Below are 25,437 nucleotides of genomic sequence, written 5' to 3'. Positions count from 1 at the left end.
TATATTTTGCTTTTTTCACATTTCCTTATGCATCCAGTAAGCCAGCTCCGGGGGACTGCAGCCGTCTCTAGGTTCCACTGGGAACTCCTCCCTTCAGAAACTGAGTGACACAGCTTCTGCTCTGGACCATGGGTGACCACGTGGCCGCCCAGGAGTCAAAGTTTCCTCACCCCCAGCCCTTTCACCCTTTCTCTTCCCAAACCACGTTTCCATGAGCCAGGGCCATTCTAGCAAATCCCACTTCTCTGACACCAACTAAAAGGGAAAGCTGTCCTCTAACCACAGGATACTGACACCAGCTCCGTGGGTTTTCTACACCAACAATTCTCCAGTTTTCTACAGACACCAACTGGGTGTCCTAGAGCTTAATTCAATTCTGACACTCCCCGGGGTCAGCACAGACCCCACAGGTGAGGGGCTCAGGCCCACAAGACTGCTCCCCACTTCAGATGCCAGTCACAAGTCCCAGGTTGTCACCTGCACTTCTGACCAACTGGCCATAAATCAGGGGTTCCCACAACCCCCTTCTCAGTTTCGATAATTTGCTATAAGGGCTCAAAAAACTCAGGGAAACACTTAGGTTTACCAATTTATTATAAAGGATGTGATGAAGGATACAGATGAGCAGCCAGGTGAAGAGATGCAGAGGGTGAGGTCCAGAAGGGTCCCCAGGGCAGGAGCTTCTGTCCCCATGGCGTTGGGTGCGCCACCCTCCCTGCAGGCAGATGTGTTCGCAGCCCAGAGGCCTCCCCAAACCTGTGGTCCAGGGGCTTTTGTGGAAGCTTCAGGGTCGGGGCACGAGCGATCAGGAACTCCATCTCCAGCCCCTCGTCCCTCCCCGGGGGATGGGGTGCGGGGCCAAAGGTTCTAACCTTCCAGTCGTGCCTCGGTCTCTGGTGACCAGCCCACGTCATGAAACCGTCCAGGAGCCCACCAAGAGCTACCTCATTAGAACAAAAGACCCTCCCATCGCCCAGGAAGTTACAGGGGATCGGGAGCCCGGGGTCAGGAACTGGGGTCAGAGGCCAAATATTAGAACAAAAGATGCTCCTAGCACCCCTGTAACTCAGGAAATTACAAGCGTTTTAGGAGTTCTGGGTCAGGAACTGGGGTCAGAAACCAAATATACATTTCTTATTATGTCACACTCCCCTTTTAAACTTTTAATTTATAAACATTCCAAACCAACAGAAAAAGTGCAAGAATGGCACAATGAACACCCATATGCCCGTCATCTGGAGTCCCAGTTGTTAATATTTGCCAGTCTGCTTAATTGCCCTTTATATATTTTAACTTTTTTTTTTTTTTTGGGTGAGGAAGATTGTCCCTGAGCTAACATCCATGCCAATCTTCCCTTATTTTATATATGGGACACCATGACAGGATGGCTTAATGAGCAGTGTGTAGGTCCGTGCCCAGGATCTGAACCTGTGAACCCCAGGCTGCGAAAGCAGAACGCACAAACTTATCCACTATGCCACCAGGCCAGCCCCTACGTGTTTAAACTGATCCACACGAGAGTACAGTGCAGATGTAAAGACAGTTCATCCCAAATCCTCTAGCTCGTCTGCCTAAGAGCAAGGGCTAATCGTGGATGTGGCCGTGCAGAAGAGCAAGGACCGCCTCCCCGCCACCACCCACGATCAGACAGACCCGGCCCTTCGATGATTTCACCCAGCCACTGAGCTAACCTGCCACGGAAACTCTTAGCTCCAGACTTCTTGTTATGTGAAAATTTTCCTTAATTTTAAAGCAATTTCTGTTGATTTTTCTATTCCTTGTAGCCAAAAACTCTGCTGATACACAGACCCCAGACGCAGGATAGAAAACACTAAAATGCACCCAAAGCCCACCTTCAATATATATATATATAGGGGTGGGTTTTTTTGCTCCACATTTTTCAAAGTAGACATTATTTAGCTGTGGGGATCTCACTGAGGGGTGACCAGCCTCTAGGAATACTTGGGCACATCTTTGAAGTAAGAAAATTCAGCCTACCAAATTGTTTCCAAATGTAACACAGTGTTTATGACGGGCGAGTTTTCATTTCAGCGCAGTAAACACTGATTAATTTCAGCTCTGCTGTTTTAGTATTTTGGATCCAATACATTGTTTCTCCAGGTCTCAAATATTTTCTAAGCTCTTGAAAAGCTCTTATATTCCTGTGAGTCTATAATTATTTTAAAAGAAGACATTAAAAAAAAAAAAAAAGCAGAAAGCGCTCCTGCCCGAGCCCTGGAGGGCTCATGACTGAGACGGGCTGGACCACCCAGACCTCACGTGAGAGGAGGAGCAGATCCCCACAGGCAGGGGGCAGAGACCAGGCGGGGGGCGAGAGTGACAGAGGCCCACTGTGTGTGAGGAGGAGGCAGAGAGGTGAGAATGAACAAGCAGGTAAGTGAGGGTCGGCTCCCGCACAAACCAGCTGGAAAAGTGCCTGAAGCTGGGGGCACCTCCCCACTAGTCCTTCCTACCCTTCATGGAGCAAGCTCCCAAAGAGATCATTTCTGAGGTCCCGGTACCCCAGGGCCACAGTGTTCTCTCTTTGGCTTAGCAGGTGAAAGGACTTCAGCCCCAGCTCCCTGTGTGGCCTTGGTCAAGTAGCCACTCTTGCTGGTGGTTTTCGCATCATCCGAGGAGGAGGTCAGGCGTGGTATGCCGAGGGTCCCTCCCTGCTCCGATTTCTGGGACTCTGGAGCTGGCGCTGATCACCCCCACCTGCCCAGGCCGGGCCAGCCAGGTTGGCTGGGGGCCGGGGGCTGTGGACGGTATCCGCGTGGGCCTGGCAGCCCTCCCCACCGCTTCCAGCTGGAGGAGGCGCAGCCTTCACAGAGAAAGGGCCAGAGCGGGCAGGGGGGGAGGAGGCAGGGGGAGAAGGGCTGCACGGGCCTGGATCCCCGTCCAAAGTTGCTGAGCTCATTTCTCACGGCAGCAGCCAAGGTCCAGCCTGTAGGATGGAGGAATTCCAGAGAGCTGGCTGCCTCTGCTGCAGGCAGAGAGGGGGAGGAGAGTCTCCAGGGTGGGGGCCTCGGCCCCGGTTGGGGGGTGCAGGAGAGAGCACTAAAGTTGAGTCCCTCACATGCCACTCCTGGAATCCTCTCGTCAGCCGGCGAATGGGTAACGCTCCCACTCGCCAGGCCTGGGAACGGTTCAGAGAGGTCAAGGAGCTTGGCCACAGCCACAGCCAGGCAGCCCCCAAATCAGGACTTGCCTCTCTTCTCCCGATTCTGACAGCGGCTTCGTTTCACGGCCCAGAGCAGCTTCCCTGCACAGAGTTCAACCCAGCTGGCAGACACGAAGCAGCAGGGAGGTGAAGAAGAAAGGAGATAGCGCATGAAAGCAAGGCGCCGGGCACAGGCCTGGCAGATAAGAGGGCACCACCCCTGGAGGCCCTGAGGATGGGGCGGGGGTGGGCATGCAGGACACCTTGTCCCTGCCTCCCCCCGGAAAACCACAGGCCTTGTTACAGGGGACACTGGAATCCGGAGAGACTCCCCACCGCAGCCCAGGCAGGAGGGGGCTGTTGGGGAGGAGAGGAGGGTGGGGGGAGACCTCCCAGCAGTGTTGACCCCAGGAAGGTAAACTCGGCCTGGGAAAACAGACAAGAGGAGGCTAAAACCTTCTGAGACCATGAAGAAAACCAATCATGTGCTTAGGATCACAGACCTGAGTGCCATCCTCTACTAACCTTGTGTGGGAGAGCAGGGTCTCACCTCCCGCATTTACAGATGGGGAGGCTGAGGCAAGCCTGGAGAAGCAACTTGCCAGGATGCCCTGGGGAGAGTGCAGCAGGGCTCAGACCAGAATCCAAGTCCCCAGACTCCCCTAGGGGCCTGTTCACAATGCCACGCTGCCTCTCTACCAGCCCTCGGCTGGCCTGACCCTGGAGGAGAAGAAAGCAGCCCCTCGTCCAACAGCACACACTTCCTGGTGCTGGGCCATCTTCCAGGTCAGGAGAAGCCGCTCTTGGGGCCCCGAGAGCCCAGCCAGCCAGGCTTCCTGATGGCAGGCGGGCGAGGACTGTGCCTGAAGCAGCTCTGGCCTCCGGGCAGGGCTCCTCCGTCTGGCGAGGGGTGTCTGGGCCCGGGAGGGAAGCAGAGGAAAGGTGGTGGAGCTGGCCCCGCCCACCCCTCCCCAGGCTGAGGTTTTGGCGAGGCCCTGGGGGAAAAAGTGAAGCTGCTGTGCTTGGTTTCTGAGGCGGCCGCCTGGGCTGGGAGGAGGGGTGAGGGGCTCGTGGGGTGCAGCCCGGCCTCCTCTCTGGGTCTTCCCACAGCCCCATGCACCGTCACGCTTCCTCTGCCAGGGTGGGCTTCAGCCATCTGGAGGAAGGTGGGCTCGGGGGCAGCGTAGGGCAGGGTGGGTTTGCTGGCCTGGCCTCCAGATGTGAGTCACTCCTGGTCCGCACCTTCCTCCCCCTTCCATGCTGGCAATTTCAGAAGGTGGCCGGTGATTGGAGAAGGAGGTCCCATTGACAACTCCCCTAGCAAGGCCCTCACCTCGCCCAGTGCTCCCCACACCCCTCTCTCTACCTGATTCCTAGGTGTGAGGGGAGCAGCCCTCCGACCCACTCTCAACTCTGTTGCTACATTTATCTTCCCTGCAGCCCAAATCTGGCCTTGATACTCACTCTCCCTATAACCTTCTGTGGCTCCCCAGCACCCTCAGATAAAACAATGTCCAAGCCCCTCAGTGAGGCCCTTCATGATCCAGGTACTGTTGGCCTCCCAGCCTCATGCCCCATCTGTCCCCAGCACACCCTGAACTCCAGCCACGCCCAAAGGTTCACAGTCCCCAGACCTGTGCTTTCTTATTTCTGAGCATTTGCCTGTGCTGGAATGCCAGTCCCTCCTTCTTTGCCCATCCTTCAAGACCCACCTTCTCGCGTTCTGGACAGTCTCATCCCACCATGGCGCTTGCTCATGACGTCCCTTAGAGCCCACATCACGCTAGGTCTTGATTGTGTTCATGGCCAGATTCTGCCCCCAGCAGTGGGCTGCCTGAGCAGGGACTGGGAGGAGTTCATCCTGGAATCCTGTGAGGCCAGCTCAGGGCCAGGACACATGGTAGGTGCTCAGTAAAATATCTGCTAACTGGAGAGGGAAAGGAAAGGCCTGGCCTGGGAGAGAGAGCTGTGAGGAGAGTGGGCGGGGCTGCACAGAGCAGGACCCCCAACCCCTCCTGGCCTGGCCCACCCTGGGCCCCCTCCCAGCCAGACCCTCTCAGACAGGCCAGCGGCTGTCAGGCAGGGGCTGAATCCCCAGAAGACCTCTCAGGAGGGCTGAGGCCTCAGCCTTGAGCCCGCCGCCGCCTCAGGCCTGGCACCGGCCCAGCCTTTCTGTAGCTCTGTGAGGAGCACTGCGACAGCCACAATCCCTGCTTCCAGGAGAGGCCCGGGTGGGGCCAGGGCGTTATGGTCAATGGGTCCTGGGCCTCTGCAGAGGTCCCTGGAGCAGGCCACGCCCTGGTCCCCAGCCAGGGGCAGCTTCAGGATGCCCAGCTCGAATTCCCTGATGCACCCTGCACCCCCTTAGCGATCTTCTCTGAGTGCCCCCTGGGCTCAGCCTGCTGGCCCTAGGCCCCTTTCCCGCCAACTTCTGGGCCTAGCTCATCCTCAAACTATTTTCCATTGGCTTCCCCGAGTCCCCACCACAGTGCAATTTTTGGGGGGGTAGGGAGGGATGAAGGAGAATGGGAGGTGGAGCCTGGACCCTGGGGGAGTGGCTAGAAGGAATGGGGGAGGGGGGTCTCCACTTTGATTGGTCACCTCTGCTCCAGAACTTGCTTCAAAAGTCCATTGTCTCCGCCTCCAGTGGCCTCCATCCCTGTCCTGACTTACAATTGGCCGAGCTTCCAGGGGGCGGGACCCACTGGGGTCTGGGCCAGTTAAAAGGGTGGGAGCCGCCCAGGACCCATCTCTCGGGTGGAGTCTTCCGACAGCTGGTGCCGCGGTCCTCAGGAACATCCTCCTGTGCCTCAGTCATGGCTTGTGTGAGTGTGGGGACCCCGCCCCAAGGCCCAGGGGTGGCGTGGCGACAGACAGCTAGGGGAGAGTGGGGGCAGATCAGGATCTGGGTTCTAGTCCCTACAGTGTGGCCCTGAGCAAGTACCTTCTCTCTTTTGGGCCCAGTGGCCCCGTCTGTAAAATGGGGGTGGGCGCCATGGTCCCCCAAGGCCTTCTCTGGCTTAACAGTTTTCTGGATTGCTCTAGGTCAGACAGCAGCACAGTTTTTTCCTGCCCAGGTCTGACATTCTGCAGCTGAGAAATGGTAGTGGGAAGGGTGTGGCCAAGGGGGGGGGGGCGCTTTGATGACTCCCAGACCACTGTCCCTTCCCCCTCCTTCTCTACCCCAAAGAGCCTCCTGTCCCCTCCCCCCTGCAGCTGTCCCCAGTCACTGGGCCAGGGCAGAGTCACCCTCTGCTCTAGAGAGCTCTGAAAAGTCGCCAAGATCTGGGACAGCGCCTGCCTGGGTTAGTGGCTGCAGGGTGGTTCTGCCAAGGCTGGTCAGGCGGGGCTGGGGGAATTCCCCACCACCCACTCCCAGGCTGGAGGCGAGGTGCAAAGGGAGAGAGAAGGAGGCGAGAATCTTCCAGGCCCTGAGGGGAAGGGTTCAAATTTCTGGCAGAAGGAACCCCTCACACCGGTTAAGCTCTGCGCTCCATCTTGTTAACCCGGAGCCAACCAGACTGCAGACTCCTGCCCTTGGCTGCTCTCCCTTCTGCAGAGGGGCCTGGCGGAGCTCCTTAGGGGCCTCCTCTCCAGCCCCTGCACCTCTCTGTAGAGGGGGCCTGGAAGGGGCTGGTGGGAGATCTCCCAGCCCCAGGCCGCTTCCTCCCCAGCAGCCAGGCAGACTCCTCTGTTCACCTCCCTTTGCCACCAACTCGCAGTGTGACCCACCCAGAATGTGGTTCTCTCCATCTATCAAATGAGGCCGTGGGGTATATAGCACCCCACCTTCCAGGCCACTCTGAATCCAAAATCCCCAAGCTGAACCGCAGAAACTTCTAGATCTTGGCTTCTAGAACCTCAGTTGTCTTACCGGTAGGAAACTGATGGGTTGGGAGTAGGGACTTGCCCAGGGCCACACAGAGAAAGAGAGGCTAGAACTTGCACCCGGTTCCCCAGGCTGCCCGTTGGCCTGGTGGGAGGGTCCAGGGTGGGGACGACCCCACCCTACCCCACCCCGGACACTGCGTCCTCCAACCCGGCTGGGCGGCGTCTTGTCTGCGCAGGGTCTGGTCGCCAGCAACCTGAATCTCAAACCCGGGGAGTGCCTCCGAGTGCGGGGCGAAGTGGCCCCCGACGCCAAGAGGTGAGGGGGCGAAGGCGGGCGGCGGGGGCTCGGAGCCGAGGGTCCAGCCCGGCATCTGGTATGGGCGTGGCCGGCCAGGCCCGCTCCATCCCCGGGCTCGGAAGGGGTTAAGGCCGGCGGCCGCTGAGGCTGCGTTGTCTGGATGAGTCACTTCCTCCGCGAGGTCTGGAAGCCCCCACCATTCTTACCCCCTTCCCTCCCTGCTGGAGCCTCTTAAACCAAACCAGCTGCGGCCTCATCCACCTTGGCTCGCCCTCCCCTGCCCCCGTTCTGGGCGGGACCTGAGGCTACAGGGGGGCGGGGAGAGGGGGATGGGAGGGTGTCACCCCCACTGCTCTCCTCTCAGGTTCCTCTTTCCCGAGTTCCTCACTCACTCACCCTTTCATTCCTTCGTCCTTCCTTCGCCCATCATTCATTCAGCCAGCATCCATGTGACCTTGGACCAGTCAACCTACCGCCCTGAGCGTCAGTTTGTTAATCAGTTAATGGAGGGGGGAGGTGGTTGTGTGGAGGAAGTGAGATGCTGGATCTCTCAATGACAGTGCTGATGACCAGCTGACGCGATAAAGAGCCGCACACATCGTGTGCACTGTTCATATGACTCTTACGAAGCCCTCAGAGGTAGGTGTTGCCATTATCTACACTTGGCAAGTGTATTGTTGTGATAATTATTTGTTCATCCGCTGCCTCACAGTTATTGAGCACCTACTGTGTGTCGTGAATCATGCTGGGCACCAGGGGTAGAGAGATATACAGGACAGACAGGACACTTGCCCTCCCAGAGGGCACCATGTGGAGGGTGTCTCCGACCTTGACCGAAGAGGCTGGGACACAAACTAATGTTCGTGAGAGTCTTGGCTGTCAGCCCAGCAGGCAGCTGTGCAGCCCCCATTGTGCACATGAGGAAAGTGAGACCCAGAGAGGGACAGGGACTTGCTTAAGGTCACACAGCAAGGAGGCGGCAGAGCCAGAACTGGAATCCAGGTTCCTGCCTCCCCCTCAGTGAGTTCTCCCAGCTAGATGCCTTAGTGGGGTACTGTGCGGCGCAGACGGAGGGGCTGCAGCTGGTGGAGGAGGCCTCACTCCCACCTGTTGCCCCCAGCTTTGTGCTGAACCTGGGCAAAGACAGCGACAACCTGTGCCTGCACTTCAACCCTCGCTTCAACATGCACGGGGACGCCAACACCATTGTGTGCAACAGCAAGGATGGCGGGGCCTGGGGGACCGAGCAACGGGAGTCGGCCTTCCCCTTCCAGCCTGGAAGTGTCATGGAGGTGGGCTGGGGACTGGGGGCCAGGGGCAGGGTGCTGGGTGGGCTGGGGTGGAGCTGGGTTTGGTGGCTGGAGACCTATGTCCCAGCCTGCCCTCCCTCCCCAGCCTGTTCTTCCTCCCCCCATCTCCCCTCCGGTCTCTCCCGTCACCTGCTGTGTGAGCGTCGTCCCCTCTCCCAATCTCAGCAGCCTCACCCACGAAGTGGGGCTGTGGTCAAGGCTGCGTGAGGACAGGGCTCGGAGGACCTGGGACCTGCAGCTGTGGCCGTGGCTGCGGGGCTGAGGTTCCTGCTGCGGGGGTCCACGCTCTCACTGCCCCTCCCCCACCAGGTGTGCATCTCCTTCGACAAGGCAGACCTGACCATCACGCTGCCGGATGGCTACTCGTTCAAGTTCCCCAACCGCCTCAACCTGGAGGCCGTCAACTACCTGTCGGCCAATGGTGACTTCAAGATCAAGTGTGTGGCCTTTGAGTGAAGCCAGCCAGCCCATGGCCCCCAATAAAGGCAGCTGCCTCTGCTCTCCCTGGACCAGCCTCCTGTGTGTGGGGGGTGGAAGGGGGGGCCCCCAACTCCCCAGGCCCTGCCCCTTCCTGCGCTTCCGTTCACTTCCTCAATGCACACCTCCTAAGTGCTAGTGACGTCTTCCTCCCCGGGGTCCCCTGGACCAAGCAGAGAGCTCAGGACACGGTAGGAGGCTCGGTAACTACCAAATAAGACCCAGTCACTGCCCTCCAACGGCTCCCAACCCAGTGGGCCCCAGCACACAGTAGGTGCTCAAAAGATGTCAAACTGTCAAATAAATGAAACCAGGGGGCAAGACGCAAGGACACAAGGATTCATGCCCTGGCAGCCGGTGTGGTACAGAGGGAGGTGGGGGAGAGGCCCTGGGGCCCCTCTCATCTGTCTTCATGAGCTAGAAAGAGAGCCGGTTCAGACAGTGCGGCGCTCTCAGCTCTGTGGCCTTGGGCACGTGTACTGACCTCTGAGCCTCGGTATGTTCATTTATTCGGGGGTAACAGCACGCAGCCTATTGTAGGGTTGTTGTGAGGACTCAATGAGCCCTGCGAAGGACGACAGGTTTGGTGGCTGGTAAATGCTCAGCGGGTGGTGGTTTCCTGTTCTTGCTGAACCACCTCTTGAGACACTCTTATCCCAATTTGAAGGGGAGGAAACAGGCTCTGAGTGATGACGTGAACGACTCCCTGGTCTGTGCCGGGCGCAGCTGAGCCCTAGGGTGCTCCCCAAGCTGCACACCCCAATGCTGGCATGTGAGGGCAGCCAGGATGCTGGTCTGGAAACCGCTGGCTCTGGCCCTGGGCAGGACCCTCAGCCCAACACGGGGAAGACAGATTGGACGCCGGCCCTGGCACCAATTGCTGGCCCGTTTCTGTACAGGAGAAAATGGGGTGTGGGGGCGTGGGGACAGATATGCCAGCCCCTGCAGGGAACCAAGAAGTAGCAGCAGGCAGGCCACCCAACCTCCAGGCTCCCAGAGGCCTCCTGCTGCCCACAGCCTCTTCCCTGAGAGTGTGGGAGACTCACTCCTCGCTGGGCTGGCCTCTCCTCTCCTGGGTTCCAAAGAGGGCGTGTCTTCCAGGACCAGCCAGGCTCTGGCCCCCTGGAGGGCAATGCTTGACCCAGCCTGTCACACTCACTCAGCACAAGGGATGGGGCCTGAGCTGACGCCTGGGCCACCCGCAGACTGACCGCCTCTCTGTACCTTTTCCTTCCCGCTGTCTGCTGCTGGGGCCCCGCCTCCCCGGGAACAGCCCTGGGGACTTGGGCCAATATTCCAGACAGCTCAGAATCGGAACCTCAGTGGGCTCCCCCATGACCCCAGGGCACTGCCTCCTGAGGTGTGTGTGGGGTGGGGCTTGGGGACTCTCACTCTCCAGGACAGCCGGCACCCGCTGTGGGACCCTGGGGAGGTCTCCTTCACCCCCAGCCTCAGTTTCCTCATCTATAAACTAGGGGTCGTTATTTGCACCTGGGCCCTTTGGGGTGGATGACTCCCATCTCAGCGGGTCCCCTGGGGGACACCTCTCTACAAGGGGGCCAAGGAGGAGGGAAGGCACATGCTGGGGGCTGCCCTGAGCCGCACCCAATCTCCAGGCTCTCCTGGGGCACCCACGTGGCCACCCAGAGAGAAACAGCTCTGGAAGGCTGGCTGTGGAGAGCCGCCCTCTGCTGGACATTGCAGGAGGTGTCCCTTCGGCTGCTGTTCTCTGGTCCTCACAGCTGACCCGCACTGATTCTCCCCGCTGACCCGCACTGATTCTCCCTACGCTGGCTGAACACCCACCGTACTGGACTGGGACTACAGCAGGGCAGAGGAAACTGGGCTCGGAGTCAGACAGACCTGAGTTCAAACCCCAGCTCCTAGGACCAGTTACTCAACTTCTCTGAACGTCAGTTTCCTCGTCTATCAAATTGCATTAATGCCAGCATCTACCCTGTGGGGATGCTGCAAGGATTAGGTGAGACGATGTAGAGAAACGCATGGTGCCTGCACAGAGTTGGGGCTCTGCAAATGCTGGTTTCCTTCACCTCCTTTAAGACTCGACATATCCCAGGAGCCTCTGAAACTGGGATCAGAGAATTAAGTCAGTCCAGCCCTTAGACCATCTGGGCTCCACCCTCAGCACTTGCTCTTCTTGCCTGTGTGACCTCGGGCAAGTGACTGCACCTCTCTGAGCCTCAGTAAAATGGGGCTCATACCTCAAAAGAGATAATGGGGTACAGAGCTAAGTAAATGGCAGCTGCTAGTATTCTTTTGGCTCATCCTCTTCATCATTTTTATTAAGAGAACGTGCCATCTCCTGCTGTGCCTGGCACATAGTAGGTGCTCAATAAACATAAAAATAATTTCATGGAGGAAACAACCCCAAAAGGGTGGTGGGTGGTTTAGACCGTGAGCTGCTGTAAAGGGCTCTCAAGCTTCTGGAACCTGGGTGGGGTGGGCAGACCCTCGTCTCCTTTCCTGGGGCGAGGGGACCTGAAACTCCCCAGGGACAGTTTGGAGCAATGGCGCCTGCTGGAGGTGGCGGACTTCACTCTGCACCGGGAGGCCTCCCTGAGCCCCGCGTGGCCAGCAGCTTGGGCTGGGTGGGCTGCAGGGACCCACATGAGGTCCCGCAGGAGCAGCTGTCCCCTCACTCCATCTCTGTCTCTGTGCCAGACTGGAAGCTCTGGGAGGGCAGAGCCACGCCACCTAGAAGGCAGCAGCGGGGAGTGGCACTGTGCCCCACTTAGACACTGGGTGACTTTGGTCCAGTCCCTGCCCTCTCTGAGCCTCCGTTTCCTCACCTGTATGACATATTAAAGCAGTGCCGACCTCACAGGGAGGCTGTGGGGCCTGAAAACATTCTCAGGACAGCGGGAGATGGAACGAAGGAACCCTGGGGAGGGAAGGGGCCCAGGGAGGTTTGTGACTTATGGAGTCCGGAGGCAGCTGCTTCCCTCTCTTCCTCCACAGCCAGTTTGGGCCAGGGGCGGAGCCCGTAAACAGCAGCCCAGAGACTCAGTGCCTGGAACTCAGAGGAGGCAGCCCAGCTGCAGAGGGTCGCTCGCTGGGCAATGCTTCTACCCGGAGGGAGGGTGCCAAGGTGGCACGGTGTGCTAGGGCACAGCCATTAGGGGCGAGGGGAAGCGGGGCAGTTGTTCATCACCCTGAGGCCCCACCATTCAGGGTTGGAAGGATAAGTTCCTCTCAGCCCCAACACGGAGTCCCCAGGCAGACGACCATCGCAGAATGGGTTCAACATCCAAGGAGAGATGCACCCACTGTGTGCTTGGCTCCTTCCCAGATTCATGTCAGAGCCCGCATCTTGCCCTCCAGAGGGGCATGCTAGCTCCTGGGGGAGTGATCCCTCAGGCCAGCAGCCCAGGGTGCTGGGCCATGAGGCCAGTGGCCCAGGTTCATGTCCCAGCTTTGCTACAGAGCAGCAGGGTAACCCTGGACAAGTGGCTTCCCCTCTCTGAGGTAACAGTTCCCGTCTCTGTGTGCCTGGCACACAGTAGGCACTCAATACACCTGTGCTTACTTGCTCTCTGGGCTCCAGTCACTTATCAAAGGAGAGGGTTGGGTCCTAAGAGTCTCTTATTCCTCTGCTATCTCCACTGTCAGCCAGTTCTGGGGTCACCTCCTCTGGGAAGCCTTCCACACTGGGGGAGCCTACCCTGAGCTCCTGCAGCCTCCTGTGCTTCTCACTGTGCAGCTTTCCTCCCCTGGACGGATGATCATCGGCCCTGCGGGACCGCCAGTCCTTGAAGGCAAGGGCAGCAGCTTGTCTGCAGCACCCGGCACAGATGCGTTGAGGATGGGGGACTCAGGCATACAATCCCAGTCACTAAGATTCCCCCTCGGGTGTTGTTTTGCTGAATACCTTCACATGCGTGCCCTCATTTTCAGTAGAGGAGGTGTTATTACACCCCCATTCCATACTTGGGGAAACTGAGGCACAGGGAAGGAAGATGGCTTGTGTAGCAAGATGTGTGGCACGTATTATGTTATATACACGTTACATAATTCATTTACCCCTCACAGTCATAGTTCTCAAAGTTTGGTCCGTGGACCAGCAACATTAGCATCACCTGAAAACTTGTTAGAAATGCAGATTACGGGGCTCAGTCCAGACCAGCTGAATCAGAACCTCTGGGGTGGGGCCACATGACCCGGGTTTCAGCAAGCCCCCCAAGGGATTCTGATGCATGCCAAACTTTGAACACCACCGCTCTACAATAACCCTACAAAGTCACTATAATTATCCCCATTTTACAAATATGGTAATGGAGGCACAGAGAGGGCAACTGGTCCAGGACCATGCAGCTGTAATTAGGGTACCAGGATTCTAATTCAGCTAGTTTGGCTCCTGAAACGTGCTCTCGGAGACCACCACCGAGTTGACATCAGAATCAAAAGTAGGATCAGCCATCTTTGGCCATTCACTAATAATTCTGCATTGAGCGCCTACGTGTGCTAGGTACCCTGGGACCTCGGGGCCTCGCTCTCACCGGTGCTAGTCTAGGAGAGGGAGTACCGCTTCGAGTCGCCGAGGGGGCAGGGATCCGCATGTTATTGCGGGGGTGGGGGGGTGGGGGGTGGGGGCGGGGCGGCCCCTTTAAAAGGCGGAGCCTGGCGAGCGGAACTGCGGTGCACCGCGGCGGCGAGGCGCCCCCGGAAGGGTGAAAACGCCGCACCCGGAAGTGTCTCGGGCGGGTGGGCGTCGCGCCGCCCGGGCCTCTCCGCCATGGGCCGCAGCAAGAAGAAGCAGCGAGATGGCGACGACCGGCGTCCGCGGCTCGTTCTCAGCTTCGACGAGGAGAAGCGGCGGTGAGTGCCAGGGCTGGGCTGGATCCCTTTCGGGCCGCGGGGCATGGCCAAGTCCAGGTGCGGCGGCGCGCGCTCACGTGGACGGCCCTTCCGGCCCCGCCCCTCGGCCGCGGCCCCGCCCCCTGCCCCGCCCCGTGGCATGGACTCGTTCAGCTGTTCGCGTCCCGGCTCCCCGGCTTGCCAGACACTCGCAGGGGTTGTGGCCCGAGAGCCGCGGCTCGGTGGGCGCAGGTGGCTTCTACCTCCCCAGCCCCGCCCAGCCCCGCCCGGCGTCCCGCACGCGGCGGACTCCCAGCTGTTGTTGCTGGATGATGAATGAATGAAATGAGTGGCTTCAGTTCGTTTGTTCACTCTCCAGACGTTTACTAAGCTCCTTCGGTGTGTGTGCCAAACTTTGAGACCCCTGAGCGGGACCCTGAGCTTCAGCGTCCGGTCCATCAAATGTCCCCAGAGTGCCACCTTGGCATATGGTTGTGGGTCAACGAAAAGCCTAGTGTTGGGCCCTGGAACAGACGGGAACGGTTCAGCCAACACTAGAGAGATGAGAAGGGGCTGGGATCAGGTAGGGGGAGGGAGGGAAATGCTGGGGCATCATCAGGAACCCAGGGCGGCGTCAGCGGGCACTACAGGTGGTCCCGGGGGCAGGGTCCTGGGGAAATGGGGTGTTGGCCCAGTGGAGGGTTTGTGGAAGTCTGAGTGAGGGTGGCCTTGAAAGTCCCGCTAAAAGTGGCTTAATTCACTGGGTATTGGAGTTTGCCAATTTAGAAGGGGCCCCTAGCCCACAACCCATGCCCACCACCTGGCCCCGTTGCTTGAAGCTGCAAGCCCTGGAGGGCAGTTAGTGGAGGGAGGCAGCCGCTCCCTCTTTTCCCCAACCTTACACTCTCTGTGACCTTGGGCAGGTAACCTTGCCTCTCTGTGCCTCAGTTTCCCATTCCGTAAAATGGGGATTGGCACCTACTACAGAGGTTGTGGTGAGGATCACGTGAGTTAACACGTGTGCGTGTTTGGCGTGGTGTCTGCACATGGAGCAGTGGCAGCTGTGTTTCTCTTCCTGGAGCGAGCCCTTTCCTTGTGTCTCCTCCTGACCCTCTCCTGACTCTTCCTTGCCTCTTCCCTGTAGGGAGTACCTAACAGGCTTCCACAAGCGGAAGGTGGAGCGGAAGAAGGCAGCCATTGAGGAGATCAAGCAGCGCCTCAAGGAGGAGCAGAGGAAGCTCCGGGAGGAGGTGCGGAGGGGGAGGGCGGGAGAGAGTCTCTGACTCCCAGGGGACTGGCAGCCTCTCATGGCCCGAATCGGGGCATCTGCAGGGATGTGGGGAGGTATGGGCAGGCCTGGGGAGCAGTGTGTCCCAGTAGAGACACTGTGGGCCCGGGCCTGGGAAGGGTTAGGGTGAAACCTCCTGGTCTTTCACTCCTAGCTGTGGTCTCACCCTGGAGGTGAGCAGTGCCCCTGCCTGGGGCTGGGCTGAGGCCACACTCGCTGTGTCCCTTCCCTTTGGTTTCAGCGCCACCAGGAATACTTGAAGATGCTGGCGGAGAGAGAGGAGGCGCTGGGTAAGTCCTGTCCTTGGCCCCATCTGGAGAATAGCCAGCGGGCCTGGGTTTACTAATTCCTTGGTAAGTGGGAGGGGTATGGGGACAGCACAGAAGCTGACTTCCCTAGTTCTGGGGGACTTGGTGGTGACCTGGGGGCCAGGGTGGTCCTCTAAACATGAATGGATCAGAGACCAGGAGAAGGAGACGCCAACCTCTTGGTAAATGGATCCTGAACAGAAAGCCCGGTTTCTGAGGCCTGGAGGGACTGGGCGTAGAGGGGAACGGGCGGCAGCAGCTCCTGGTGTCATGTGGGGTTTGTCCTAGGTGGGGACCGGGTCTGAGGTCCCCTAAAGACTGAGAGGAGGAATTGGATCACTCAGACCATTTGTCTGCAGGCCAGGCTCCGGAGCCCGTGACTTCCTGGGTCCTCTCCCATAGAGCAGCGGGGCCATTGCCCTCCAGACCTGGGAGGGGGCTGGAGCCTGCTCGCTCGTGCCCTGGGGCTGACGCCTGGTTCTGTGCCCACCCCGCACAGAGGAGGCGGATGAACTGGACCGGCTGGTGACGGCAAAGACAGAGTCGGTGCAGTACGACCACCCCAACCACACTGTCACCGTGACCACCATCAGCGACCTGGACCTCTCGGGGGCCCGGCTCCTCGGGCTGCCCTCAGCTGAGGTGGGTCTCATGCCCAGCCCTGGGGAAGAAGGGACAGGGGCAGACTGGTCTGCCAGGGGGTTGCTGTGGACTGGTCCATGTCATGGGGATTCCAGTGCAAGGGGCCCTTTCCCTTCAGAGGCCAGCTCCACCGCCGAGTGGCCCTGGGAGCTTGGGCAGGTTTCTTTTCTTTTTTTTTTTTCAGGGGAAGATTTCACCGTGAGCTAACATCTGTTCTCTTTGTTTTCCTTCCTCCCCGAAGCTCCAGTATGTGGTTGTATATCCTGGTTGTAAGTTGTTCTAGTTCTTTCTGTGAGCCGCCGCCACGGCACGGCAGCTGACAGACAGGGGGTGTGGTTCCGAGACCAGGCAATGAACCCAGGCCGCCAAAGCGGTGAGCGCCAGACTTCAACCGCTAGGCTGTCAGGGCTGGCTCTCTTTTTTTTTTAATTTATTTTTTTATTGAGGTCACTTTGGTTTATAACATTATATAAATTTCAGGTGCACATCATTATATTTCAGCTTTTGTATAGACTGTATCGTATTCATCACCAAGAGTCTAGTTGCCACCCATCACCGCACACACGTGCAGCTTTACCCCTTTCGCACTCCCCCCATCCTTCCCCTCTGGTAGCCGATCTGTTCTCTATGTGTTCGTTCATTTGTTGTTTTATCTTCTACTTATGAGTGAAGTCATATGGTATTTGGCTTTCTACATTTGGCTTATTTCTCTTAGCCTAATGACCTCAAGTTCCTTCCATATTCTTGCAAATGGCAAGACTTCATCCTTTTTATGGCTGCGTAGTATTCCATTGGGTGTATATACCATGTGTTCTTTATCCACTCATCCATCGGTGGACCTTAGGTTATCTCCATGTTGGCTGTTGTGAATAATGCCGCAGGGAACGTGGAGGTGTATATGTCCTTTCAAGTTAGTGTTTCATTTTCTTTGGATGAATACCCAGTAGTGGGATAGCTGGATCATATGGTGTTTCTATTTTTGATTTTTTGAGGAACCTCCCTACAGTTTTCCACAGTGGCCGCACTGGTTTGCACTCCCACCAGCGGTGGACGAGGGTTCCCTTTCTGCACACCCTCGCCAGCACGTGTTCTTCCCTGTCTTGTTGGTAACAGCCACTCTGATGGCCGTGAGGTGATGTCTCCCTGTGGTTTCATTTGCATTTTCGGGCAGGTGTCTTTGCTGTGCCTGCTTCCCTGCATCAGTAAATTGGGGTTGCTCATGATGGCAGCTGCCTCGTGGGGTTGCTGTGAGGATAAAAGTGGTTAATCCATGAGAAACCCTTACGAGAGCTGTTTACCGTGGTCACTCCCATTGCGTGATACACAGCAATAACACGGCACGTCTGTGTGCACTGACAGTGAGTTTTCAACCTATGGGTTGTGAGTCATTAGCAGGTTTCAGCCAGCATTAAAAAAAAGAAGAACGGGCCAGCCCCGTGGCTGAGTGGTTAAGTTCGCGCACTCCGCTTCGGCGGCCCAGGGTTTCACCAGTTCGGATCCTGGGCGCGGACATGGCACTGCTCATCAGGCCATGCTGAGGCGGCGTCCCACATGCCAGAACTAGAAGGACCCACGACTGAAAATACACAACTATATTGGGGCCGGCCTGGTGGCGCAGCAGTTAAATGGGCACATTCCGCTTCAGCGGCCTCGAGTTCATCAGTTCGGATCCCGGGTGCGGACATGGCACCGTTTGGCAAGCCATGCTGTGGCAGGCATCCCACATATAAAGTAGAGGAAGATGGGCATGGATGTTAGCTCAGGGCCAGTCTTCCTTAGCAAAAAGAGGAGGATTGGCAGCAGATGTTAGCTCAGGGCTAATCTTCCTCAAAAAAAAACCACAACTATGTACGGGGGGGATTTGGGGAGAAGAAGCAGGGGAAAAAAAAAGATTGGCAACAGTTGTTAGCTCAGGTGCCAACTTTACACAAACAAACAAAAAAGAGCAATATCATAAAGATCTCAGAAAGCATCACAGAAAGTGTTGTCTCGTGAAACGCTTGTTTCAGTTAAGGTTGCATCTGGTTGTGTAGGAATTTACACACATGTACATGTACGGTACAAGGCAAGCCACATTTCCTGTCCTGGGTCACAGTGTCCTTAAGCCCCAGAGCCACTGCTGTGTCGCATCCTTACTGATTTCACCCTCTCCTGTTTCGTGCTGGTTCTTCAGTAAGGTCCAGTGCAGAGGCAAGTCCTGTCCCCGTGTCAGAGCTCTCTCCTTCTTGTCCCCGTGTCAGAGCTCTCTCCTTCTTGTCCCCGTGTCAGAGCTCTCTCCATGTCCCCGTGTTGGAGCTCTCTCCTTGTCCCCGTGTCAGAGCTCTCTCCGTGTCCCTGTGTCAGAGCGCTCTCTGTGTGAGTGCCGGGGAGTCTGCTCTGAGCTGAGGCAGAGGAGGTCTTTGAAACACAGCTGTGCCCTGGGCCATCCCCACCTCCGCGCATCCATGGCTTTTCTGCCCACGGCCTTCTGGAAGCCCTGACCCAGGCCGGGGAGGTGACAGGTTTTGCCCCGACTTGACGGAGGCGTGATTGCCCAGCCCAGCCCTCTCGATCCACCGCTCTCTGTGACAGTCTTGTCCTGTGCTTTTTCAGCAAGGGGCTGGGCACGGGTCTGAGGAGGAGGCGGCGTCCGTGGAGAAGCCGACCAGAGCCTTACCCAGGAAGTCCAGGGACCCCCTGCTCTCCCAGCGGTGAGCCCCTGCCTCTCCTCCCCTCTGAGCCTGCCCCTCATGGCTGGCATTGGTGACCGGTCCTGCAGAGTCACCTCTCGCTGGCCCATGCTGGGTGGTGTGGGACAGGTGGGGCCCGGAACAGCCCTCTGCTCTGTTGTCAACTGGTCCTCGGTCCCTCTTCACTGCCTCCTGCGTGCACCCCCTGAGAAGTTTGGCCCTGGTGCCCTTAGTGCTAGGCTGGGGGCCTTTCTCTACAAGCTGAGTCACTGGTGGCCCTCTGGGTCCGAGCAGGTGGCCTCTGGGATGGATTTGGTACTCCCAGCATTCGGGGCATGTCCTGACTTCCCCTCCGTGAGCCGGGCCATCGGTCACCCCACTGCACAACCTTCCACCCCTGCCCTGTTCCCCAGGGTAAACAGGCCCCAGCCTCACCAGCCTCCCACCCTCCCACAGGATCTCCTCTCTCACGGCATCACTGCACGCACACAGTCGCAAAAAGGTCAAGAGGAAACACCCCCGACGGGCCCAGGACTCCACCAAGAAGCCCCCGAGTGCCACTCGTACCAGCAAGAGCCAGCGCCGCCGGCTGACTGGCAAAGCCCGGCACGGCGGGGAGTGAGCCAGAGAGCCAGGCTGGGCTCCAGCCGGGGCTGCGGGGACCTGTCCTGTCTCAGCTTGGCTGTCCCCGCAACCCAGCCTGCACCGAGCCAGTGACGCCACAGCTGCAGCCTGGGGCTTGGAGCCTGAAGGAGCAGGCAGCTGAGAGCCGGCCTCCCCCAGGAGCCTCTGGGACTAAGTTTGGGCATCTTCCCAAATGTCTCCCCCTGGGGCCTGCATCAGATTTGTGAAACTAAGTGCACTTGTTTTGTGTTTGTCCCCAGCCCTGATGCCCCGTGCCAAGGGCAGGCCCCTGGGGTGGTGGAGACAGTTGGGGAGTGGGTCCATCCTCACTCTCAGCAGATCTCCCCCGGGGTGTGAAAAGGTGGTGGTAGGTCCAGGTCCTTAAACAGGGATGAAGGCCAGCGTAGCTGCTGGTCGAGTGCAGAGTCTACCCGCTGCTCTGAACGGTGCACGGCGGGGCAGGTGGGCGAGCAGGGTCTGCTCTGCCCTGTCCTGGCTGAGACTCGGGGCCTGTCCTCCTCCTTGGCCCCTCTCTCCTGGCTGAAATTGAAGTGGTGGGAGGACATGAGTCCTGGCACATTCCCCAGCCCCAAACTCGGGCAGCTTCCCCCGCTTCCGTCAGCTCCCTGCCAGAGCTACCAAGGAGGGAGTGAGTGAGTAGTCCTTTCTAGAGAAGATGCCTCTCACTCGCCTGCAGGTGTGGCCCTTTCAGAGCAGAGCCCTCAGGGGGCCAGCTGGGCTAAGGGCTGCCATTTGTTCATGCTCCTTCCAGAAGGATCTTTGGGTGAAGCTCACTTTCACATCCCTTGCTGCCCTGACCCGGCAGGGCTGTCGGCAGAATCCAGGCCCCCTGCGGCAGGAAGATGAGGCTCCAGTGACGACAACCAGAGCACTTGTTCTGGAGCATCGTCAGACCCCTTTTGCCACTTAGGGTCCCTCTGATTCTGGGGCTGGAGCACAGCAGTTTCGGGTTGTGCCCTGGTTAGGGGAACCACGTTGGGCCCTAACACCAGGACTGCAAAGGGGAGCGACGTGCCCTCAGCCCTGGGGAAGCTCGTGGACTAGTGCAGAAGAGGGTCAGGCTGACCAGAGCACAGCTGCAGGTGCTGCCCAGCCCTGCGTGCGGGAGGCTCCTGAGGAGAGGGAGCAGGGAGCTGCGGTCTGTGGGCCTGCCAGGAGCAGCCCGTTGGACAGGCGCTCTCCCATGCCACCGTTAGAACCCACCGGCTGCTGATGGCTGAAGGCCACGCCTGGGCCTGGGAACTCGAAGCTCAGGGCCTGTGACTGGGAGGCCCTGTGACCTGGCTTATCAGCTCCTTCCACTTGCTCTTCCTGCTGCCTTCCTGTTCTCGCCTGTGCTTGGGGTGGGGTGCCTCGCTCCACTGGGCCGCCTCTGTCCTGGGCAGAAGGTGGGACCTGTTAGCGCGCTCTCCAGGTGGTTCTGCTTCTCAGCCCAGGGCAGCAGTGGGAGCCTCGCCCTGACTTCAGGGCCCTGTGAGCGGAACAGCTGGGCCCAGGGGGAGCGCGCACAGCAGGGCTTGGGTTTGAATGCTGCCTCTGCCACTCGGCCACCGCGTGAGCTCCTCGCTGGGCTGACCTCTCTGGGTCTGTTTCCCTGTCTGTGAGATGACACAAGATAACTACCTCTTAGGGCTGCCCCGCGGCTGAAATGAGGCCATGTGCACGATCCACTTCTGTCGCACCTGCTGTGTTTGTTCGCAGCTACTGCTGTCTGTCTGCCTGACCCGGGTCTCTTCTCCCACCCCCAGTGACGTGAGGTTGTTTACAATTTACGTCTACCATTTGTGCTGATAACTAGTATTAAATTCTCATCTGCTCTCTCCTGTGTGCCATCAGTTCTTCTATCAGACCAAGGAAGGTGAGTCACAGGGATTTTTGCCAATCCTAGGATCAGGAGTGGTGGAATAGAACCTTCTGGAGAACTTGTCTTTTCTCCCCAGAGCCCCTCTCTCCATCCCCCATGCCTGGATCCTTTCTTTCTCCTGCTCCCCATCCTGTGGGTCCTCAGGGTTGGGGCCTTGAGGAGCTTTATCAAGAAGGATTAGGGGGCCGGCCCCTTGGCCGAATGGTTAAGTTCGTGCAGTCCGCTTCGGCAGCCCAGGGTTTTGCTGGTTCAGATCCTGGGCACGGACGTGGCACTGCTCATCAAGCCATGCTGAGGTGGCGTCCCACATGCCACAACCAGAAGGACCACAACTAGAAGATACAACTGTGTACTGGGGGGCTTTGGGGTGAAGAAGAAGGAAAAAAAAAAGAACAATTTTAGGTTTGGGCTGGCCCTGTGGCTGAGTGATTGAGTTCTCACGCTCTTCTTCAGTGGCCCAGGGTTTTGCTGCTTCAGATCCTGGGCACGGGCGTGGCACTGCTCGTCAAGCCATGCTGAGGCGGTGTCCCACATGGCATAACCAGAAGAACCACAACTAGAAAATACAACTATGTACTGGGGGGCTTTAGGGAGAAGAAGGAAAAATAAAAACAATTAAAAAAAAATCTTTAAATTGAAAAAAAAAAAGGGGGGGCCGGCCCCGTGGCGCAGCGGTTAAGTGTGCACATTCGCCTTGGCGGCCCAGGGTTCACTGGTTCAGATCCCGGGTGTGGACATGGCGCCGCTTGTCAAGCCATGCTGTGGCAGGTGTCCCACATATAAAAAGTAGAGGAAGATGGGCATGGATGTTAGCTCAGGGCCAGTCTTCCTCAGCAAAAAGAGGAGGATTGGCAGCAGATGTTAGCTCAGGGCTAATCTTCCTCAAAAAAAAAAAAAAAAGGATTAGATTTAGTTGCATATAGTATAAAACGAAATTTAAAAATAACTGGCTTATATAAGAGAGGAGTTCTCAGGTTAACAAAGATGGGAGAGAACTAGCCTGGGCCTGGGAGGCTGGGATGGAAGGCTTTTAGCTTTTTGCCGTGTGCCGTTTTCAATACATGGCTTCTACCTCATGGTCCAAGATGGCTGCTTGAGCTTCAGCCATCATATCTGCCTTTCAGCCAGCAGGAAGGAGGAAGGGGTGGAGAACATGCCTCTCCTTTGAAGAACACTTGACACTTGTCACGTGCCATTGGTCGGGCAGAAGGCAGAGGCACGGGGTCGGAGGAAGAGGGAGCTCCCAGCTGCCGGGAAGGCTGGGCACTGTGGCCTGTTCTGGAGAACCACGTGCCCAGATCAGAACTGGGGATTGTGCTACTAACTAAGGGGAGAATTGATACTGGGGTTCATGCAACAGATGCTCCCGCAGAAGCCGAATATGTGAAGAGCTGTCCGGAGGAACCACATGAGTTCCCACTGGGTGGAGCTGAAGCCACAGCAGGGGCTTCTCTGTTCCTCAGTTAGCACACTGAGCTTCCCCGGGGGGTCAGGCCCTGTGCTAGTGCAGTGGTCCCCCATTATCCGCAGTTTCCCTTTCAGTTACCCAAGGTCAACTGCGGTCCAAAAATAATGCTACGTCCTCACCCCACGTCATCTCCTCACGTAGGCATGTCGTCTCCCGTCACGTGGGTGAGGGCAGTACCCAGGGATGTTCTGAGACCACATGCATATAACTAAGTACAGTGTCTTGTTATAATTGTTCTGTTTTATTGTTAATCTCTTACTGAGCCTAATTTATAAATTAAACTTTATCAAGGTAGGTAGCTATAGAAAGAAACATGGTCTCCGTAGGGTTCAGTACTATCTGTAGTTTCAGGCGTCCACTGGGGGTCTTGGAAGGTGCCCGCCGTGGATCAGGGGGGGCTCCTGTACAACAAGCAGCGCTGGCCGTGGTTACCAGGAGCCAGGCCTCGGCTCAGTGGAGGAAAGAACTCTCTCCCCGTAGGATCTGTTTTTGGGTGGCCTGAGGTCTCCCCAGGGCCATGAGGGGAGCAGGCCCGGTGGAGCTGCCTGCCCGGGTCATGAGCCGTGGGGGGCGGGGTTCTGATGTCAGGGAAGCCGAAGCTTCCATCCTCTCCAGGTCCCCTCGACCTCAGAGGGCTTGAAGCCCCAAGTTCGAGCCGTTGACCTCCCTTTGGCTGTGCAGGTGGCTCTGGTGAGGGGCTCCCCGTTCATCCGGGGCTTGGAGAGCTCCCCGCCTGTGCCGCTGTGAGCCGGTCAGTCCTTAGAAAGGTCCTCCTTGTTCTGAGGTAACATCTGCTGCCTCCAGACACCATACACGCTCTGCAGATGTTCACAGATGGCTCTCACAGCCTTTCCCACTCTCCTCGTCCTTGAGCGACCTCCTCCCAGAAGCCTTCCCTGACCCCCTCTTCCCACCCTGGGACTTAATCATTTCTCCATCTGGGCTCCCATGACACTGTGTGTTTGCTTCTTTTAAACACTGAACACATTGTAACCTGGTTATGTCTGTCCCCCCAACCAGACCCTGAGCCTTCTGAGTGAGAAGTGTGCCAGTAATTTCTGTTTCTTTTTTTGTTGTTGAAGATTAGCCCTGATCTAACATCTGTGCCATTCTTCCTCCATTTTACATGTGGGTCACTGCCACAGCATGGCTGATGAGTGGTGTATGTCCACGCCTAGGATCTGAACCTGCAAAACCGGGCTGCCGAAGGAGTGTGGTGAGCTTAACCACTACACCACAGGGCTGGCCCCCAGTACTTTCTGTTTCTGCTCCTGGCCCAGGACCTGTCTCACTAGAGGTTCTCAGCCAATTCAGGCTGAATTACATGGGACCCATACCTCTCCCCTGAAGGTGCTCCCAAATAACCCTTGAAACAATCTGTTCTAGAATTTTCTTGGCCCTAGTGCCTTGTTTGCCTGTCTGCAAGATTCTGAATTTACCTTTTTCTCCTTCCCATCGCCATATCTGTCTCTCCCAGGCCCTGCTGAGACCTTCCCTGTCCAGTGAACTTCGCCCTCCCCTTCCACGCTGGTCACCGTGATTGACACATAACAAAAGAGGGTGGTAAACAAATTTATGGAGCACCTCTGATGTGCCAGACAGTTACACCGTTAACTCACAACAGTGCTGTGAAGTGGGTATCAGCTCCATTTGACAGATGAGAACACTGAGTCTCAGAGAGGTGAAGTCAGGTCAGAAGTTACTCTGTCATGGCTAATGAGACGTGGTCGTTACATTCATGAAGGACAGACACATGGAAGTGCTCCTGACGGTCAGGGGTTCCATCAAGTGTTAGAGGACAGACCTCTGTACAGGCCCAGGGGGCACAGAGCAGAGAGGAGGGCATTCAAGAAGGCTTCCAAGAGGGGGTGACCCTTGATACGAAGCTTGAGAGATGACTAGGCTTGGCCGGGGGTCGGGGGGGAGTGCGTGCAGAGGGAGGGCCCTTGGTGAGCAAAAGGGGGCGGTGGTCAGAGGAGAAGAGGAAGTTGCAGAGGCCAGAGGGCCCAGACCCCGAAGGGCCACAAACACTGAGCCAAGGATCTGGACACTTGCCCAGTGGGCAGGGGGAGCCCTGGGGTGGGGGTTTCGCCAGGGGAAAGTCAGGATCAGCGATTGTTCCAGAGAGATCTCCCTGGTGGCAGCGTGGAGGGTGCACTGGGGGCGCTGGAGGCTCCAAGGCCCAGCTGCAGTCATGCAGGGGGAGGCAGGGAGGTGGGGAGACCCTCCTCTTGGGGGGCACCCGTTCGCTCTCTCACCAAGCATTGACTGAGCACCTGCCAAGCCCCAGGCACCGGGGATGCATTGGTGAGCACGACAGGGTCGTCCCTGCCCTCAGGGACTTCATTTCATGGGCCGTAGCTGTGGGGGCAGAGAGAAGACTGGAGGAGAGAGAATAATCATAACATCTGTTGAGCACTCAGTGTATACCAACCGCTCGTTGCATGGTTTAGCTCACCGAGTCCTCACAGTAACCCCACAAGGTCGGCCATTCCATTAAGCCCATTTTGCAGGTGACGCACACTGGGATGGGCCCCCGTTGGCCAGGACACTGTCTTCCCTGAGTTCTGCCTACTCCCTGCCTAGCAGTTGAAGCCAGGACTTAAGTCGTGAGTAGGCTCTGACTGGGCACGTGCACATCCCCAGGGAGGGATCCAGA

The 25,437-nt window shown here is 57.6% G+C and overlaps 2 protein-coding genes across 3 annotated transcripts; both read left to right on the top strand.

Annotated features, from left to right (window-relative positions):
* The first annotated feature begins 5,868 nt into the window (after positions 1 to 5,868).
* LGALS1 (galectin 1) lies at positions 5,869 to 9,109 on the top strand. The gene is made up of 4 exons (XM_046646791.1): positions 5,869 to 5,988; positions 7,231 to 7,310; positions 8,413 to 8,584; positions 8,912 to 9,109. Exons 1-4 carry the CDS (start codon positions 5,980 to 5,982, stop codon positions 9,056 to 9,058), a joined length of 408 nt encoding a protein of 135 aa, XP_046502747.1. The 5' UTR covers positions 5,869 to 5,979; the 3' UTR covers positions 9,059 to 9,109.
* Positions 9,110 to 13,777: 4,668 nt separating this feature from the next.
* Positions 13,778 to 24,467, top strand: NOL12 (nucleolar protein 12). Of its 2 annotated transcripts, XR_006886092.1 has the most exons (7): positions 13,778 to 13,915; positions 15,039 to 15,144; positions 15,424 to 15,472; positions 15,990 to 16,132; positions 18,725 to 18,822; positions 19,258 to 21,304; positions 24,256 to 24,467. XR_006886092.1 is itself a non-coding variant. In XM_046645933.1 (6 exons), exons 1-6 carry the CDS (start codon positions 13,833 to 13,835, stop codon positions 19,421 to 19,423), a joined length of 645 nt encoding a protein of 214 aa, XP_046501889.1. In that variant the 5' UTR covers positions 13,778 to 13,832; the 3' UTR covers positions 19,424 to 21,377. The 2 variants fall into 2 exon arrangements, 1 of the variants encoding a protein (XP_046501889.1); XM_046645933.1 differs by lacking the exon at positions 24,256 to 24,467 and having other exon boundaries at positions 19,258 to 21,377.
* The last annotated feature ends 970 nt before the right edge of the window (positions 24,468 to 25,437 follow it).

Source organism: Equus quagga, chromosome 19 (genome assembly GCF_021613505.1).
Source record: "Equus quagga isolate Etosha38 chromosome 19, UCLA_HA_Equagga_1.0, whole genome shotgun sequence".
In the NCBI taxonomy this organism is placed as follows: domain Eukaryota; kingdom Metazoa; phylum Chordata; class Mammalia; order Perissodactyla; family Equidae; genus Equus; species Equus quagga.
The sequence above is the reverse complement of the archived record's forward strand: the minus strand, read 5'-3'. Positions and strand labels throughout refer to the sequence as shown.

Bases quoted from the DNA above. Each gene is read 5' to 3' on its own strand.
- LGALS1 (XM_046646791.1), top strand. The intron at 7,311-8,412 runs GTGAGGGGGCGA...TGTTGCCCCCAG, and splicing joins GTGGCCCCCGACGCCAAGAG to CTTTGTGCTGAACCTGGGCA. The intron at 8,585-8,911 runs GTGGGCTGGGGA...CTCCCCCACCAG, and splicing joins AGCCTGGAAGTGTCATGGAG to GTGTGCATCTCCTTCGACAA.
- NOL12 (XM_046645933.1), top strand. From the start codon at position 13,833: ATGGGCCGCAGCAAGAAGAAGCAGCGAGATGGCGACGACCGGCGTCCG. The intron at 16,133-18,724 runs GTGGGTCTCATG...GTGCTTTTTCAG, and splicing joins TCGGGCTGCCCTCAGCTGAG to CAAGGGGCTGGGCACGGGTC. The intron at 18,823-19,257 runs GTGAGCCCCTGC...ACCCTCCCACAG, and splicing joins GACCCCCTGCTCTCCCAGCG to GATCTCCTCTCTCACGGCAT.